The sequence below is a fragment of the Cebus imitator genome, unplaced genomic scaffold (assembly GCF_001604975.1).
Source record: "Cebus imitator isolate Cc_AM_T3 unplaced genomic scaffold, Cebus_imitator-1.0 Scaffold2, whole genome shotgun sequence".
In the NCBI taxonomy this organism is placed as follows: domain Eukaryota; kingdom Metazoa; phylum Chordata; class Mammalia; order Primates; family Cebidae; genus Cebus; species Cebus imitator.
Genome location: NW_016107317.1, coordinates 16,417,983 through 16,435,517, shown reverse-complemented (window position 1 = coordinate 16,435,517; position 17,535 = coordinate 16,417,983). Strand labels below are relative to the sequence as shown.

The following is a 17,535-nucleotide window of genomic DNA, read 5'->3' as shown; positions in this document are numbered from 1 at the left end:
AAAAAAAAAAAAAAAAAAAAAAAAAAAAAAAAAAAAAAAAAAAAAAAAAAAAAAAAAAAAAAAAAAAAAAAAAGAAATGCCAAGGTCCAATTAAGAAGATAAATACACAAATGATATATCTCCCAGTTTTAACATTAATCTTGTATATTTATGTTTTTTATTACTTTTAAAGTCAGAAGTACTTATTTTCTGACTTAATGGAAAGTGTCAAGACATTTTGAATTGGGATTATTTCATATAATGACATGATTACATCCTTAGCTCATCCCTCTTTCTTAATACTCAATTAATTTTGGTTTTCTTTTCATCTTTAAGAGACCACAACTTCCCTAGGAGGAAGTGGCACCACTGGAGCAGAAATAAAATCAGGTAAAGACCTTGAGGGTATTTATATATATTGTTGTGTTTTGATAGATTTCTTAGAAGAAATTTTTTAAATGAGCTTTTAGTTTGAAAATAAATTTAAATTACAGAAAATTATCATAGATATTTTAGAGAATCCCTTTAATTTGGAGCATGGTTTTAAGTTTCCTTTGAGGCTATAATATTTCAAGGAAACAGAGTTTCTCTTTGGATTTGGATTTGTAAACTGCTGAGTCCAAAGTTCTTAAAGTCTCTTCCTTTGAGAGACTAACCGCAGGGTTATAAATCTCTGGAGAGGAGGGTAGCAATAGTGGCTCTGGCTTTGGAATGGTTTTCCCTTTGAAAAGAACATAGTCTGCATAGCATTAGTGTCTTGTTCATAGATAAAAATTTAATATCTTCTTTCTTCATCTTTCCTTCTCCCTTTCTTCTCCTAATCTCTTTTCATGTGGAGCCACCACTGGAGCACCAGGAAGTAGGACAGGTAAACTTGGGAAAGCCTGTCATAGCACCTTCAACACTGGCACAATAATAATCATCATGAGGGCAGGCGTATTGCCCACTGCATTAACCTTGGCTTTGCAAGGAAACACAATAAACCTGAACACATGTTTGTCCTCATGTCAGTTAGAACTTCAGGAAGTGTGTTTTCTTGCCTCAAAGTCACAAATAGACCTACTGTTGGCCACATTTTTCTAAAGGTCACTAAAGAGTCCCCATGTCGATCTTTTTTTTCCTTTCCTGAAGGCACAGCTGGAGTGCCCTCTGATACAATGGTGGCCCTTGGGAGCTCCAGCTTGGTTAAAGCACCAGGCTGGGAGGAAGCACTGATTGGAAAGGGCCCCTCAATGAGGTGTCTGCCTTGGTGATCCTACCATGCTTTTCTCAGATTCTTCTAATCTTTTCCCTCACTGCTATTCTTTTCCCTGTTTTGCAGAGGTCACAACTTCTGTAGGAAAAAATGGAATAACAAAAGCTGAAATAATCACAGGTGAGTTCTGTTAGGAAACTAAGTATACTTTGTTATAATTTACCATGTCTTGATAGAAATCTGGCAAAAGTTCTTGAATTTTCCACATTTGGCATATTAGGCAAAAATGTAGCAGATGTTCAATATCTAATATCAATAAATATAGGTCAGACACTTCAACATTTCCCCCTAATGTCTTTTGCATTGGATCTAAGAATCCTTCATTAGGGCATCATGGGGACTATTCCCTGACAGTTACACAGGTGACTTTGGCCCAAATCTATCTTTCTGTACCTAAATTCTAAAAATAAAACTGGGTGGCAGAGGACCTTTCTCTGCAAACTTGCTAAGGGAGTTATATATTCTATGGGAAATATATGGATCAACTCTCAAAAATAGAACTCCAGAGAAGTAAATTTTCTGTTGTATTAAACAAAATATTTTTTTTTCCTTAAGAGCCTATGCCCATATCATGAGGAGCAACAATTTGACCATCTGACCACAATCCTTTCTTTTTTCAGGTACTACTCAGGGCATCTCTGGCAGAACTCTGGAAGCTAAAAGTGCCCACACAGGTCAGGCATTCTGAACGGGGCCCTTTGGGCAATACAGCTTATGGGGTCCCAGAATGTCCAGTGCAATCTTCATACCTCCAATTCCTTTCTCTCTCAGAGGCCACAACTTTCGCAGGAGGCAATGGGACCACCCGAGCAGGACCACCTGGAGGTGAGCTTGTCACGCTCAGGCCTGAGGCTCTCATCATCTCCCTATTAGGTGGCTACAGGGAACAAATAGTGAAGGCATTTGAAGGAAGGGCCTGCATTTTCTCCTTGATCATATTGTGTCCTGTCAACCTGGCCAGTTATTTTGCTCTTGAATTTCATCACCTTGTATTGTCAGCCAGGCTGTGTGCACCATTCTAGCTTATGGAGACATTATTTTTTTCTGGTAAAAGATATTAAAAAATATTTCATATATTTTAACCTTCCAGGACTTCCTATTCCTCTTACCCAGGTTACCTTTCCACTCATAGCTTGATACTTTTGATCATTTTTCTCATTTACCTATATATTTCATTGATTTCCTCTCTCCCTTCACTAGAAAGCTTCATGAAAACAATTGATTATTAAAATGCCCCAAGTTGTATCAAACTGTCCTCCTTATAAATATAAAACAATGATTTATTCTTTGTGTAGGCACGTCTGTCACATGGTGAACATATTCCTGGAAGGGAAACAGGTCAGGTTGATTTAAGCCCTATTTTTTCTTGCCTCATAGTGAAAGGGAATCCCAGCAGCAACACATTTAGCCCACATTGGCCTGAAAAATGAAGTGCTAGGAAGTTGTTCGTTTTCCATTCTCAGTAGAAATAGAGTGTCTGCAGGAGAGGGCTTCCAGTGTTTAGGGCTATATTGATGCTTTCAAGCTTTAATTGGAGATAAAATGCTCTATTGCTTTGTTCCTTTTTTTTTTTTGCATGTTAGGTACCACTGGAGAATTGTCTGGAATGACCATTATATCTGGAAGTTCTAACACAGGTAGCTTAAGAAGAAATGCCTCTTACTTAATGTCAGATACCATGATTTTTCAAATGGCTTCTCTGATAAATACCCCATAATCTTCTTCCAGTATTCTAAATTCCCAGCCATTTTCATTCTCCTCTTTCTCCCATCAGAGGCCACCACTTCCACAGAAAGGACTGGCACTTCTGGAACTGGATTCAAAATCGGTGAGAAGAAACAACCCCATCATTTGGCATCGTAAATGTTTGGTCTCCAAACTTTTCTTGAGAGAGTTTGTGTTTGTTTTATTTAGGGACATTGCAAGTAATTCAAAATAGATTTGCTGGTGGGGATACGTTTTTTTTTTTAATCTACTAATTCTAAATTGGAGCATACTGCTCCATTTCTGAGAATAAGATGGAATTCCTCCATTTCTGTTACAGCTATTGCTAGCAGTTTAGGTGGAATTAAGAACGTTTTCCGTGTGTGTGTGTGTGTGTGTGTGTGTGTGTGTGTGTGTGTGTGAAGCAGAAAAGCCCCATGGAGCTAGTACACATACATTTACAAGTATATTTGTGAACAAAAATGCTGGCTCAGTGTTTTCTCTATATGTGAAGTTTCAAAACGTTTCAACCATTTTTTCCTATTTCTGTCTCACAGCAGGCATCACTTCAGCACCAGGGAAGCAAGCCGGTGAGCATTTGGAAAATGCATCTAGTTTCACTTTTGTTATATTTTCAGTCTGCTTATACTTGGAAACATTGTCTCTATCTCCTTTTGTTATGAATTGTTGAAAGCAGGCATATACAAATACTTATCTCTGCCTCAGGCTTAGAGAAAGAGATATCTATTACAGCAAATAAATACATAAATGCAGCATTTCCCTTTTAGATTTGGGTCACTTGACTTGCTCATTCACTATGATCATCTTAGTCTCTTTGTTTTCAGGCACCTCAGAGGTAGCTCCTGCCACAACAGTTGCCCTTGGAAGTTTCAGCACAGGTGAGTCCACTGTGTGGTGGGGAATGCTTTCATGGGTGCTCGCTATAGCAACATGCCTTTCCTTTTGATGCTGAGAGAGGAGACCATCTCTCTCTCTCTCTTGCCTGTCTTCTGTTAGAAAAGTGGGGCGGGAGATAAAATAGCACAAAGTTGAAGTCAGCGATCGGGCAACTCAGTGACTCCACCAGCCTGACCGCAGCGGGGCCCAAGGACTGAGAAAGTAATGCCCCTCTCTGTAACTGGTGCCTCTGTTATCTGTAAGCCTTGTAAGTGTTACATATGTTTTTCTTACTGACCAAGGACCTTCCTTAAGTCAGGTACTCCCCATCTACACCAGCCAGACCCCCTACCTCTTAGAGTTGCCTCTGTCACTAAGTGATTTACTGCCTTGGTTCAACTTCTGTAACTCTTCCCTTCCCGTGCACGCCACATGTAAATTAGCAAATCAATGAAAGCCAAAGACTGTAAGGTCAGATGTCCAGCCAATGGGCAATAACACGGTTTTACCTCTGCTCCCCCTTGCATTGTATGTCTTTAAAAAGGGGAAAAAAACACTGCTTTTGGGGGATCTCTGCTTTCTGGACTAGTCAACTGATGCCCCACAGCTAGCTGAATAAAAGTCTCTTTCTTCCTCACTCTGGTGACTAAGGGGTTCTGTCAGTGGCTTGTCCTGCAACATTTCTCCTATGCAGGAGTGCCGCCATTCCATTCCATGCCCCCTGAATCTTTCCCATTTGTGTTTTTCTTCTCCCAGCAGCCACAGCGTCTCCTGGAGCAAGTGGAATGACTGGGGTTACAACTACAAGTAAGAACTGACAGTCCACTACCTCCTTCCCAGTAGGTCACATTGCCACATTCCATCAGTCACATCTACCGTTTGTACTTTCTGTGAAGGGCATTTTTTTTTTTTTTGAAAAACAAAAAGCAAAAAAAAACTTTTCCAGCTATGCCAGATTTTACATAATACATAAAGGTCAGACACTCAAATGCCTTTATCTTCCTTTCCTTTTCTTCAAGAAGACCTCACCATGGAGCTAAGGCATTGAGAATTAGTTGTGTGATTAGAGAGAAATGTCTTTCTTTTCCTCAGTATATAAAGACATAATAGCTATTAATGTTTTTTCTCATTAAATATTCTATAGAAACCGTACATGAAAAACATATAGATTAACTCTTGTTCTAGTAACCTCTAAAAAGAGCTTGACATATTAAGACTTTTCATTATGTGTAAAGAATAAATATATTGATTCCTACAGCTCTCTAACTCCAGGTTCCAATGTGGTGGCCACTGGCAAAATTCTTACACATGAAAAGTCTCATACTTAAAGCAATAAATAATGATGATAATAGTAATGAGCATATTATTTTTTAACTCCTTACTGTATCCCCTTTTTAAATTAGAAGTTTACGTATCTTATTCTAATTAAGAAATATCTAAGGTCCAATTAAAAAAAATTTACAAATAATGTATCTCCCCATAACAATTAGACTTGTATATTTATGTTTTCGTTACTTTTACTTTGTTAATTTTTTTTAAATTTAAGTTCTGGGATACACGTGCTGAACGTTCAGATTTGTTACATAGGTTGCTGCACCTATCAACCCATCATCTAGGTTTTAAGTCTGCCTGCATTAGGTATTTATCCTAATGCTCTTCCTTCCCTTTGCCCCTACCATCAACAGGCCCTGGTGTGTGATACTCCTCTCTCTGTGTCCATGTGTTCTCATTGTTCAACTCCCACTCATGAGTGAGAACATGCGGTGTTTGGTTTTCTGTTCCTCTGTTTGCTGAGGTTGATGATTTCCAGTTTCATCCATTTCCATGCAAAGAACATGAACTCATTTCTTTTTTTATGTCTGCATAGTATTCCATGGTATATATGTGCCACACTTTCTTTATCCAGTCTATCATTGATGGTCATTTGGATTGGTTCCAAGTCTTTCCTATTGTGAACAGTGCTTCAGTAAACATACAGGTGCATGTGTCTCTATAGTAGAATGATTTATAATCTTTTGAATATATTCCCAGTGATGTGATTGCTGGGTCAAATGGTATTTCTGGTTCTAGATCCTTGAGGAATCACCACACTGACTTCCACAATGGTTGAACTAATTTACACTCCCACCAACAACTTAAAAGCATTTCTATTTCTCCAAGCCTCTCCAGCATCTGCTGTTTTCTGACTTTTTAGTGATCACCATCCTAACTTGTTTGAGATGGTATCTCCCTGTAGTTTTGATTTGCATTTCTCTACTGACCAGTGATGATGAGCTTTTTGTCATATGTTTTTTGGCTGCATAAATGTCTCCTTTGGAGAAATGTCTGTTCATATCCTTCGCCCACTTTTTGATGGAGTTGTTTGTTTGTTTCTTGAATATTTGTTTAAGACCTTTGTAGATTCTGGATATTAGCCCTTTGCAGATGGACAGATTGCAAAAATTTTCTCCCATTCTGTAGGTTGCCTGTTCACTCCAATAATAATTTCTTTTGCTGAGCAGAGGCTCTTTAGTTTAACTAGATCCCATTTGTCCATTTTGGCTTTTGTTGCAATTGCTTTTGGTGTTTTAGTCATGAAGTCTTTTCCCATGCCTGTGTCCTGAATGGTGTTGCCTAGGTTTTCTTCTAGAGTTTTTACGGTTTTAGGTTTTACATTTAAGTCTTTAATCCGTCATTAGTTAATATTTATATAAGGTGTAAGGAAGAGGTCCAGTTTACAGTTTTTGCATATGGCTAGCCAGTTTTCCCAACACCATTTATTAAATAAGGAATTCTTTCTCCATTGCTTGTTTTTGTCAGGTTTGTCAAAGATCAGATGGTTGTAGATGTGTGGTGTTATTTCGGTGAGGCTTCTGTTCTGTTCCATTGATCTATATATCTCATTTGGTACCAGTACCATGCTGTTTTTGTTACTGTAGCCTTGTAGTACAGTTTGAAGTCAGGTAGTGTGATGCCTCCAGCTTTGTTATTTTTGCTTATGATTATCATGGCTATATGAGCTCCTTTTTGGTTTCATATGAAATTTAAAGTAGTTTTTTTCTACTTCTGTGAAGACAGTCAATAGTAGCTTGATGGGAATACCATTTAATCTGTAAATTTTGGACACTATGGCCATTTTCATGATACTGATTTTTCCTATCCATGAGCATGGAATTTTTTCCGTTTGTTTGGTTTGTTCTCTTTTATTTCCTTGGGCAGTGGTTTTGGTTATCCTTGAAGAGGTACTTCATGTCCCTTATAAGTTGTATTCCTAGGTATTTTATTTTCTTTGTAGCAATTGTGAATGAGAGTCCACTTATGATTTGGCTTTCTGCCTGTATATTATTGGTGTATAGGATTGCTTGTGATTTTTGTACATTGATTTGGTATCTTAGATTTTCTGAAGTTGTTTATCAAATTAAGGAGTTTTAGAGCTGAGATGATGGTATTTTTAAAATATACAATCATGTCATCTGCAAACAGACAATTTGACTTCTTCTCTTCCTATTTGAATGTCCTTTATTTCTTTCTTCTGCCTGATTGTCCTGGCCAGAAGCTTCAATACTATGTTGACTATGAATGATGAGAGAGGGCATCCTTGTCTTGTGCCAGTTTTCAAAGGGAATGCTTCCAGCTTTTGCCCATTCAGTATGATATTGGCTATGGGTTGGCTTTCATTATGTTTAAAGTCAGGAGGACTCCTTTTCTGACTTAAGAGAATATATGTCAAGACATTTTGAATTTGGGTTTCCTTATGTAATGATATCAGCTTAGCTCATCGCTCTTTGTTAATAATTCATTTTGGTTTTCATTTCATCTTTAAGAGACCACAACTTCCCTTGGAGGAAGTGGCACCACTGAAGCAGAAATAAAATCAGGTAATGACCTTGAAGTATTTATATTTAATGTTGTATTTTGATGTAATTCTTAGAGGAAACATTTCTTAAAATGAGCTTTTAATTTGGAAATTAAATTACAGAAAATTATCATAGATAATACGGAGAATTCCTTTAATGTGGAGTATGGTTTTAAATCTCCTTTGAGGCTATAATATTTCAAGGAAACAGAGTTTGTTCTTGGATTTGGATTTGTAAACACTTGAGCCCAAAGTTCCTAAAGTCTTTCCCTTCTCTGAGAGACTAACCTTAGGGTTCAGAGTCTCTGGAGAGGAGAGTAGCAGTAGTAGCTCTGGCTTTGAAATAGTTGTCCCTATGAAAAGAGCATAGTCTCCGTAACATTAGTGTCCTGTTTGTAGATAAAAATTTACAGTTTTCTTTCTTCTTTCTTCTTCTTTCCTTCTCCTTTCTTCTTCTTTCCTTCTCCCCTTCTTCTCCTAATCTCTTTTCATGTGGAGCCACCACTGGAGCACCAGGAAGTAGGACAGGTAAACTTGGGAAAGCCTTTCACAGGACCTTCAACCTTGGCACAGTAATAATCATCATGATAAGGGTAGGCATATTGCCTACTGTGTTAGCATTGGCTTTGCAAGGAAACACAATAAACCTGAAACATGCTTGTTCTCTTGTCAGTTTTAAGTCCGGGAAGTGAGTTTTCTTGCTTCAAAGTCATAAATAGACATACTGTGGGCCACAATATCCAAGGGTCACAAAAGACTTCCCCTGTTGATCTTTTTCTTTTCTTTCTGGCCTAGGCACAGCTGGAATACCCGCTGGTACAACAGTTGCCCCTAGGATCTCCAACTCAGGTAAAGCACCAGGTTGGGAGGAACCACTGTTTGGAAAGGGCTCCTCAATGAGGTGTCTGCCTGGGTGATCCTACCATGGTTTTCAAAGCTTTGCCCTCACTGGTATTCTTTGCCCTTGTTTTGCAGAAGCCACAACTTCTGTGAGAGAAAGTGGAATAACAAGAGCTGAAATAATCACAGGTGAGATTAGTTAAGGAGCTAATCATACTTTGTTGTAATTTCCCACGTCTTGCTTGAAATATGGCAAAATTTTTGAATTTTCCCAATCTGGCGTATTAGGCAAAAATGTAGCAGATGTTCAATATTTAATATCAATAAATATAGATCAGATGCTTCAACATTTCCCACTATGTCTTTTGCCTTGGGTTTCAGAACCCTTTATCAGGGCATCAAGGGGCCAATTCCCTGACATTTACATAGGTGACTTTGGCCCAAATCTTTCTGTACCTAAATTCTAAAAATGAAACATAGTGGTAGAGGACTTTCTCTGCAAACTTGCCAAGGGAATTATATATTCTGTGGGAAATACATGGATTAACTCTTAAAAATAGAAACTCCAGAGGAATAAATTTTCTGTTATATTAAAGAAAAAAATTTGTTTTTTTTTTTCCTTAAGAGCCTATGCCCATATCATGAGGAGCAACAATTTGACCATCTGACCACAATCCTTTCTTTTTTCAGGTACTACTCAGGGCATCTCTGGCAGAACTCTGGAAGCTAAAAGTGCCCACACAGGTCAGGCATTCTGAACGGGGCCCTTTGGGCAATACAGCTTATGGGGTCCCAGAATGTCCAGAGCAGTCTTCATACCTCCAATTCCTTTCTCTCTCAGAGGCCACAACTTTCCCAGGAGGCAGTGGGACCACCCCAGCAGGACCACCTGGAGGTGAGCTTGTCACGCTCAGGCCTGAGGCTCTCATCATCTCCCTATTAGGTGGCTACAGGGAACAAATAGTGAAGGCATTTGAAGGAAGGGCCTGCATTTTCTCCTTGATCATATTGTGTCCTGTCAACCTGGCCAGTTATTTTGCTCTTGAATTTCATCACCTTGTATTGTCAGCCAGGCTGTGTGCACCATTCTAGCTTGTGGAGACATTATCTTTTTCTGGTAAAAGATATTAAAAAATATTTCATATATTTTAACCTTCCAGGACTTCCTATTCTCCTTACCCAGGTTACCTTTCCACTCATAGCTTGATACTTTTGAACATTTTTACATGGTGTTTACTTCCTCTCTCCCTTCACTGGAAAGCTTCATGAAAACAAATGATTGACTCAAACAATCCTACTTTATAAGTAGAAAACAGTGATTTTTTTTCCGCTTGTAGGCACCTCTGTCTCACTAGGGAGATATATTCCTGGGAGGGAAACAGGTCGGGTTGATTTAAGCCCTATTTTTTCTTGCCTCATAGTGAAAAGTAATCTCAGCAACAACACATCCATCCCATGTTAGCCTGGAAAATGAAGTGCTAGGAAGTTGTTCGTTTTCCACTCTCAGTAGAAATAGAGTGTCTAGAGGAGAGGTCTTCCAGTGTTTAGGGCTACATTGATGCCTTCAGACTTAATTGGAAATAAAATGCTCTATTGGTTTATTTCTTTTTTTTTTTCTTTTTTTTACATTTTAGTTACCATTGGAGAATTGTCTGGAATGACCATTATATCTGGAAGTTCTAACACAGGTAGCTTAACAAGAAATGCCTCTTATTTAATGTCAGATACCATGATTTTTTAAAGGGCTTCTTTGATAAGGTAAAACCCCAATATCTTCTTCCAGTATTCTAAATTCCCAGCTTTTTTCATTCTCCTCTTTCTTCCATCAGAGGCCACCACTTCCACAGAAGAGACGGGCACTTCTGGAACTGGATTCAAAATCGGTGAGAAGAAACAGTCCATGATTTGGCATCATAAGTGTTAGGTCTCTCAAGCTTTTCTTGAGAGAGTTTGTGTTTGTTTTATTAAGCTACATTGCACGTGATTCAAAATGGATTTGCTGGTTGAGGTATATATATGTATTTTTTTTAAATTCACTAATTCTTAAATGGATCATTACTGCTTCATTTCTGAGGATGGAATGTAATTTCTCCATTTATGTTACAACTGTCACTAGCAGTTTAGGTGGCATTCAGAAAATTTTCAGTGCTTTTATGTGAAACAGAAAAGAGCCCCATGGAACCAGTACACATACATTTAAAGTGTATATGTGAACGAACATGCTGGTTCAATACTTTCTCTATATGTGAAATTTCAAAGTATTTCAACCATTTTTCCTCCTTTTTCTATCTCACAGCAGGCATCACTGCAGCAACAGGGAAGCAAGCAGGTGAGCCTTGGGAAAATGCATCTAGTTTCACTTTTATCAAATTTTCAGTTGTGCTTGTACTTGGAAACTTGTCTCTCTGTATCTTTTTGTTATGAATTGTTGAAAGCAGGCAAATACATTGAGTTTTCCACCTGCCTCAGGCTCAGAGAAAGAGGATTCTGTTATGGCAATTTAATACATAAATACAGCACATCCCTTTTAGATTTGGGTCTTCCTTTGACTTACTCATTCACTATGACCATCTTAGTCTCTTTGTTTTCAGGAACCTCTGCAGTAGCTCTTGCCACAACAGTTGCCCCTGGAAGTTTCAGCACAGGTGAGTCCACTGTGTGGTGGGGAGTCCTTTCATGGGTGCTCGCTGCAGTAACATGCCTTTCCTTTTGGTGCTTCTATGCAGGAATGCCACCATTCCATTTCATATCCCCTGAACCTTTTCCATTTGTGTCCTTCTCCCAGCAGCCACAGCGTCTCCTGGAGCAAGTGGAATAACTGGGGTTACAACAACTACAAGTAAGAACTACCTCCTTCCCAGTAGGTCACGTTGCCTCAATCACATCTACTCTTTGTACTTCCAGTGAAGGACATTTTTAAAAAAAATCCAAATAGGCAATATTTTACCTAATGTGTAAAGATTGGGCACTCAAATGCCTTTATTTTCCTTACCTTTGCTTCAAGAAGACTTCATCGTGGAGCTAAGGCACTGAGAATCAGTTGTGTGATTGGAGAGAAATGTCGTTCTTTCCCTCAGTGATATATAAAGGAAATAATAGCTATTAAAATTTTTCTCATTAGCTAATCTATAGAAATGGTGCATGAATAACATACAGATTAACTTCTCATTCTAGAAAGCACTGAAAAGTGCTTTTTGACACATTAAGACAACACAGATTAATCTTATCCCACCAAAGGCTATTTTCTTTTCATTATGTGTAAAGAATAAAAATATTGATTCCTACACCTCTCTGATTCCAAGTTCCAACTGGCAAAATTGTTACATATGCAAAGCCTAATACTTAAAGCAATAAATACTGATAATAATAGTAATGACCATGTTGATCATTTGTGAGTTCCTCACTGTATCCACTATTTTAATCAGAGATTTACATGTCTTATTCCAATTAAGAAATGTCTAAGGTCCAAAAATAAAAAAAGAAAGAAGAAACAAAAAAAAAGGGAAATATCTAAGGTCCAATTAAGAAAATAAATTTACAAATGTGGTGTCTCCTGATTTTAACAATTAAACTTGTGTATTTATGGTTTTCATTACTTTTAAAGTCAGAAGTACTTATTTTCTGACTTAATAGTATCAAGACATTTTTAATTGGAGTTATCTCATGTAATGACATAAACTTACCTCATCCATTTTTCTTAGTACTCAGTTAATTTTGGTTTTCTTTTCATCTTTAAGAGACCACAGCTTCCCTGGGAGGAAGTGGCATCACTGCAGCAGAAATAAAATCAGGTAAAGACTAAAGACTTTAGGGTATTTATATTTATTGTTGTATTTTGCTAGATTTCTTAGAGGATTATTTCTAATGAGCTTTTAATTTGGAAATAAATTTAAATTACAGAAAATTATCATAGATAATGCAGAGAATTCCTTCAATGTGGAGTGTGGGTTTAAATTTCCTTTGAGGCTATAATATATCAAGGAAACAGAGTTTGCTCATGGATTTGGATTTGTAAACTCTTGAGCCCAAAATTTCTAAAGTCTTTCCTTTCTGAGAGACTAACATCAGGGTCCTAAGTCTCTAGAGAGGAGTCTTGCAATAATAGCTCTGGCTTTGAAAAGGATTTTCCTTTGAAAAGGGCATAGTCTGTAGAACATTAGAAATCACCAAAAAGTCATATTTTAGTTTAGAGATAAAAATTCAAACTTGTCTTTCTTCTTATTTTTTCTTGTTTTCTCCTCTTCTTTCTTCTCCTTCTCTCTTTTGCTTTTCATTAGGAACCACCACTACAGCACCAGAAAGTAGGACAGGTAAACTTGGGGAAGGCCTTTCATATGACCTTCCACTGTGACCAAATATTGTTCATAATAATTAGGGTAGGAATATTAGCCACTGCATTAACCTTGGCTTTGCAAAGGCACACAATAAACCTGAAACGTGTTTGTCTTCGTGTCAGTTATAAGCCAGGAAGTGTGCTTTCTGGCTTCAAAGTCACAAATAGACATACTGTTGGCCACATTTTTCCAAGGGTCACAAAAGAGTTCCCATCTCAATCCTTCTCTTTTCTTTCCTGCCTAGGCACAGCTGGAGTGCCCTCTGCTACAACAGTTGCCCCTGGGAGCTCCAAGTCAGGTAAAGCACCAGGCTGGTAGGAACCACTGCTTGGAAGGGCTTCTCAATGGGGTGTCTGCCTGGGTGATCCTACCATGCTTTTCTCAGATTCTTCTAATCTTTTCCCTCACTGCTGTTCTTTTTCCCTCTTTTGCAGAGGCCACAACTTCTTTGAGAGAAGGTGGAATAACAAGAACGGAAATAATCACAGGTGAGCCTAGTTAAGGAACTAAGTGTACTTTGTTATAATTTCCCACATCTTGCTAGAAATATGACAAAAGTTTTTGAATTTTTGGCATATTAGGCAAAAATGTAGCAGATGTTCAAATTTTAACATCAATAAATATAGGTCAGAAATGTCAACATTTTCTTCTTTTTTCTTTTGGCTCTAAAATCAATCCCTTCATTAGGGTATCATGGGGTCCATTCCCTGACAGCTATATAGGGGACTTGGGCCCAAATCTATCTTTCTCTACCCAAACCTTAAAAATGAAACAGGGTGGCAGAGGACCTTCTCTGTAAACTTGCTGAGGGAATTATAGGTTCTATGAATAATATATGGATTTACTCTTAAAAATAGAAACTGCAGAGAAATAAATTTTCTGTTTTATTGAAGAAAAAAAATATACATTTTTTTTCTTTAAGAGTCTATGCTTGTATCATAAGGGGCAACGGGTTGACCAAATATCCATGATTCTTTCCTCTTTGCTACTCAGGGAATCTCTGGCAGAACTCCAAAAGATGGAAGTGACCATACACATCAGACATTCTGAATGTGGCCCCTTGGCTAATATAGATTATGGGGCCCTAGAATGTCCTGTACAGTCTTCATACCTCTAATTCTTTTCTCTCTCAGAGGCCAGAACTTTCTCTGGAGGCAGCGGGACCCCTCAAGCAGGACTACCCGGAGGTGAGCTTGTCAGGCTGAGACCTGGGGCTCTCATCATTTCTCTATATGGGTGGCTACAGGGAACAAATAATGTGAAAGCATTTGAAGGAAGGGACGGCATTTTCTCCGTGGCCGTACTGTGTCCTATCAACCTGGTCAGTTATTGGACTTGTAAATTTCATTACTTGGATTGTCAGCCAAGCTGTCTGCACTATTCTAGCTTATGGAGACGTTATTTTTTCTAATTAAAGGTATTAGAAAATATTTCATATATTCCAATGTTCCAGGACTTCCTATTCCCCTTACTCAGCCTTTCCACTGACAGTTTGATACTTTTTATCATTTTTCTCATATACTTACACAGAATGTTTATTTCCTCTCTCCTCTTATTAGAAAGCTTCATGAAGGCAATTGATTATTAAAATATCCCAAGTTGTATCAGACAGTCTTACTTATAAATATAATGTTTCCTGTAGTTACCTCTGCTACACGAGAGGACTATGTTCCTGGAAAGGAAACAGGTCAAGGTGATTTAAAGCCCTGTTCTCCCCTTGCCTCATAGTGGAAGGGAATCCCAGCATCAACCTATGCATGTCTAGGTGTTCATTTTCCATTCTCTATAGAAATAAAGTGGGCACAGGAAACAGATGCTAGTGCTTCAGGGATACATTGATGCTTCCAAGCCTAATTGGAGACAAAATGCTCTATTGCTTCATTCCTTTCTCTCTCTCTTTTTTTTTTTTTTTTGGTATTTTAGTTTTTTCCAGAGAATTGCCTGGAATGACCATTATATCTAGAAGTTCTAACATAGGTAGCTTAACAAGAAATAAATGCTTCTTATTTAATATCAGGTGTCATTTTTCTTTTATGGCTTCTATGATAAAGTAATACCCCAATATCTTCTTCCAGTATTTAAAATTTCCAGCATTTTTCATTCTCCTATTTCTTCCATCAGAGGCCACCACTTCCGTAGAAGGGACAGGTTCTTCTGGAGCTGGATTCAAAACTGGTGAGAAGAGACAACCCATGATTTGCTGTCATAAGTATTAGGTCTCTCAAGCTTGTCCTGAGAGAATTTGTGTTTGTTTTATTTAGAGACATTGCAAGTGATTCAAAATAGATTTGCTGGTGGAGATACATTTTTTGTAAATCTACTAATTCTAAAATGGAGCATTACTGCTCCATTTCTGAGAATGGAATGGAATTTCTCCATTTGTGTTACAACTATTGCTAGCAGTTTAGGTGGAATTCAGAAAGTTTTCTGTGTGTATGTGAAACAGAAAAGAGCCCCATGGACCCAGGACACATGCATTTACAAGTGTATATGTGAACAAAAATGATAGCTCAGTATTTTCTCCTACATCTCAAGTTTCAATACATTTAAACCTTTTTTCCCTCCTCTTTCTACCTCACAGCAGGCATCACTTCAGCCCCAGGGAAACAAGCAGGTGAGCATTGGGGAAATGCATCTAGTTTTACTTTATCAAATTTCCAGGTGTGCCTGATGTTGGAAACATTTTCTATGTGCTTTGGTTTGAATTGTTGCAAGCAGGCAGATACATATAGCTCACCATCTGCCTTGAGCTCAGAGAGAGCTTTCTATGGTGGCATATAAATAAATAAATATATATATACATAGAGCATATTCCTTTTAGAGCCAGTTCTTCGTTTGATTTACTCATTCACCATGATCACCTCAGTCTCTCTCTGTTTCAGGCACCTCTTGGGTGTCTCCTGCCACAACAGTTGCTCCTGGAAGTTTCCATACAGGTGAGTCCACAGTGTGGTGGGGAATCATTTCATGGGTGCTTGCTATGATAGTATGCCTTTCCTTTTGGTGCTTTTATGCAGAAGTGCCATGTTTCCATTTCAAGTCCCTGAATCTTTTCCATTTATGTCCTTCCTCTCTCAGTAGCCACAACATCTTCTGGAGCAAGTAGAATGACGGGGGCTGAACCCACCTCAGGTAAGCACTGAGGAACCACTACCTGCCTCCCAGTAGACAGCATTGCCTGAATTGCATCTACTGTTTGTACTCCCTGTGAAGAGCATTTTCTGAAGAAAGATTGTCACACAGGCAGGATTTTCCCTAATAATTAAAGGCCAGACACTCAAATTTTTTAACCTTCCTTTCCTCTGCTTCAGGGAGACTTCACTGTGAAGCCAAGGCACTGAGAATCAGTTAGGAGATCAAAGATAAATGTTTTTTTTGTTTCTCTGATTGATATTTAAATAAGTAATTGAGTTATTGATATTTTAGTCATTAAATATTCCATGAGATACAAAGATATAGATTAACTCCTGTTTCAACAAACCTTTGAACACCGCTTGTTGACACATTGAGGAAATGCATTGTTTTCTTATCCCATCCAAGGCCATTCTCTTTCTTATTATGGGTAAAGAACTGAGATATTGATTTCTATTTCTAATTCCATGTTCTAACATGGTAGTCACTGGCAAAATTTTTACTCATGAAAAGTCTAATACTTAAAGCAATAAATAATGATGATAATAGTAATGAGCACATCGATCATCTATGATTTCCTTGATATATACATATTGTATATGACTTTTACATATCTTATTATCTTTGCAACTATCTAAGGTCAGAAGAAGATCCATGAGTTAAAAATGGACAATTAAATTTGCGTATTGAAGATAAACACTTTTACATGGGGAAGGGCTTCTGTTCTGACTAGTAGGTGATAAGAGATTTTGAATTGTATTTTGTTTCATGTAGTCTAGTCAGCTTACTCATCCCTCTTCCTTCGTATTGAAATAATTTTGGTTTTTCTCCATCTTTAAGAGACCACAACTTCCCTAGGAGAAAGTGGTACTACCGGAGCAGAAATAAAATCAGGTGAAGATTTGGATATTTTCATTATTCATTGTTGTAGTTTGATTCCAAGTTCATGGATTTCTTAGAGAAAACAGGTGTTTTTTTAAAGCCTTTTATTTTGAAATATTACATAAAATTTGCAAAGATAAACCAAAGAATCCCTTTCATGTGGAATGGAATTTCTATATTCTTTGGGATATGGTATTTCAGGGAAACCAGCAATACTTTTTGGATTTGGAACCACTTGGCCCCAAATTTCCTGAAGTCCCTTCTCAGGGACTAATCCCTGGGTTCTAGGCCTCTTGGAAGAGCACATATAATAGCTCTGGCTCTGAAATGGCTCTTCCTGTGAAAAGGGTTTAGTCTGTATAACATTACAGTACTGACTTCTATTCAGCATAGAACTCATTAACATATCACATTTTAGTTCAAAGAAAAAATTATAAATCTTTCTTCTTCTCCGTCTTCACCTCTTCCTTCTCCTCCTCTTCTTTTCTTCCTGTTTCTCTGTCTTTCCTCTTGTTCCTTTCTTCTTCTCTACCTCATCCTCTTCCTTCCTTTTCTATCTTCATCCTTTTCTTCCTCTTCCTTCTCCTCTTTCTCCTCCTCCGCTTCCTCGTCCTCTCCTCTGCCTCCTCCTCTTGCTTCTTCTCCTCTGGCTCCTTTATCTCCTCCTCTACCTCTTC

At 38.0% G+C, this 17,535-nt stretch overlaps 1 protein-coding gene across 1 annotated transcript in view; it reads left to right on the top strand.

Annotated features, from left to right (window-relative positions):
* Positions 1 to 17,535, top strand: part of MUC19 (mucin 19, oligomeric) — a 189,411-nt gene that overhangs the window by 138,954 nt on the left and 32,922 nt on the right. The window contains 17 exon segments of the mRNA XM_037738205.1: positions 316 to 369; positions 818 to 847; positions 8,466 to 8,519; positions 8,646 to 8,699; positions 10,340 to 10,393; positions 11,102 to 11,155; positions 11,296 to 11,349; positions 12,248 to 12,301; positions 12,788 to 12,820; positions 13,089 to 13,142; positions 13,279 to 13,332; positions 13,978 to 14,031; positions 14,966 to 15,019; positions 15,426 to 15,458; positions 15,727 to 15,780; positions 15,923 to 15,976; positions 16,817 to 16,870. Coding sequence (XP_037594133.1) covers positions 316 to 369; positions 818 to 847; positions 8,466 to 8,519; positions 8,646 to 8,699; positions 10,340 to 10,393; positions 11,102 to 11,155; positions 11,296 to 11,349; positions 12,248 to 12,301; positions 12,788 to 12,820; positions 13,089 to 13,142; positions 13,279 to 13,332; positions 13,978 to 14,031; positions 14,966 to 15,019; positions 15,426 to 15,458; positions 15,727 to 15,780; positions 15,923 to 15,976; positions 16,817 to 16,870 — 852 coding nt within the window.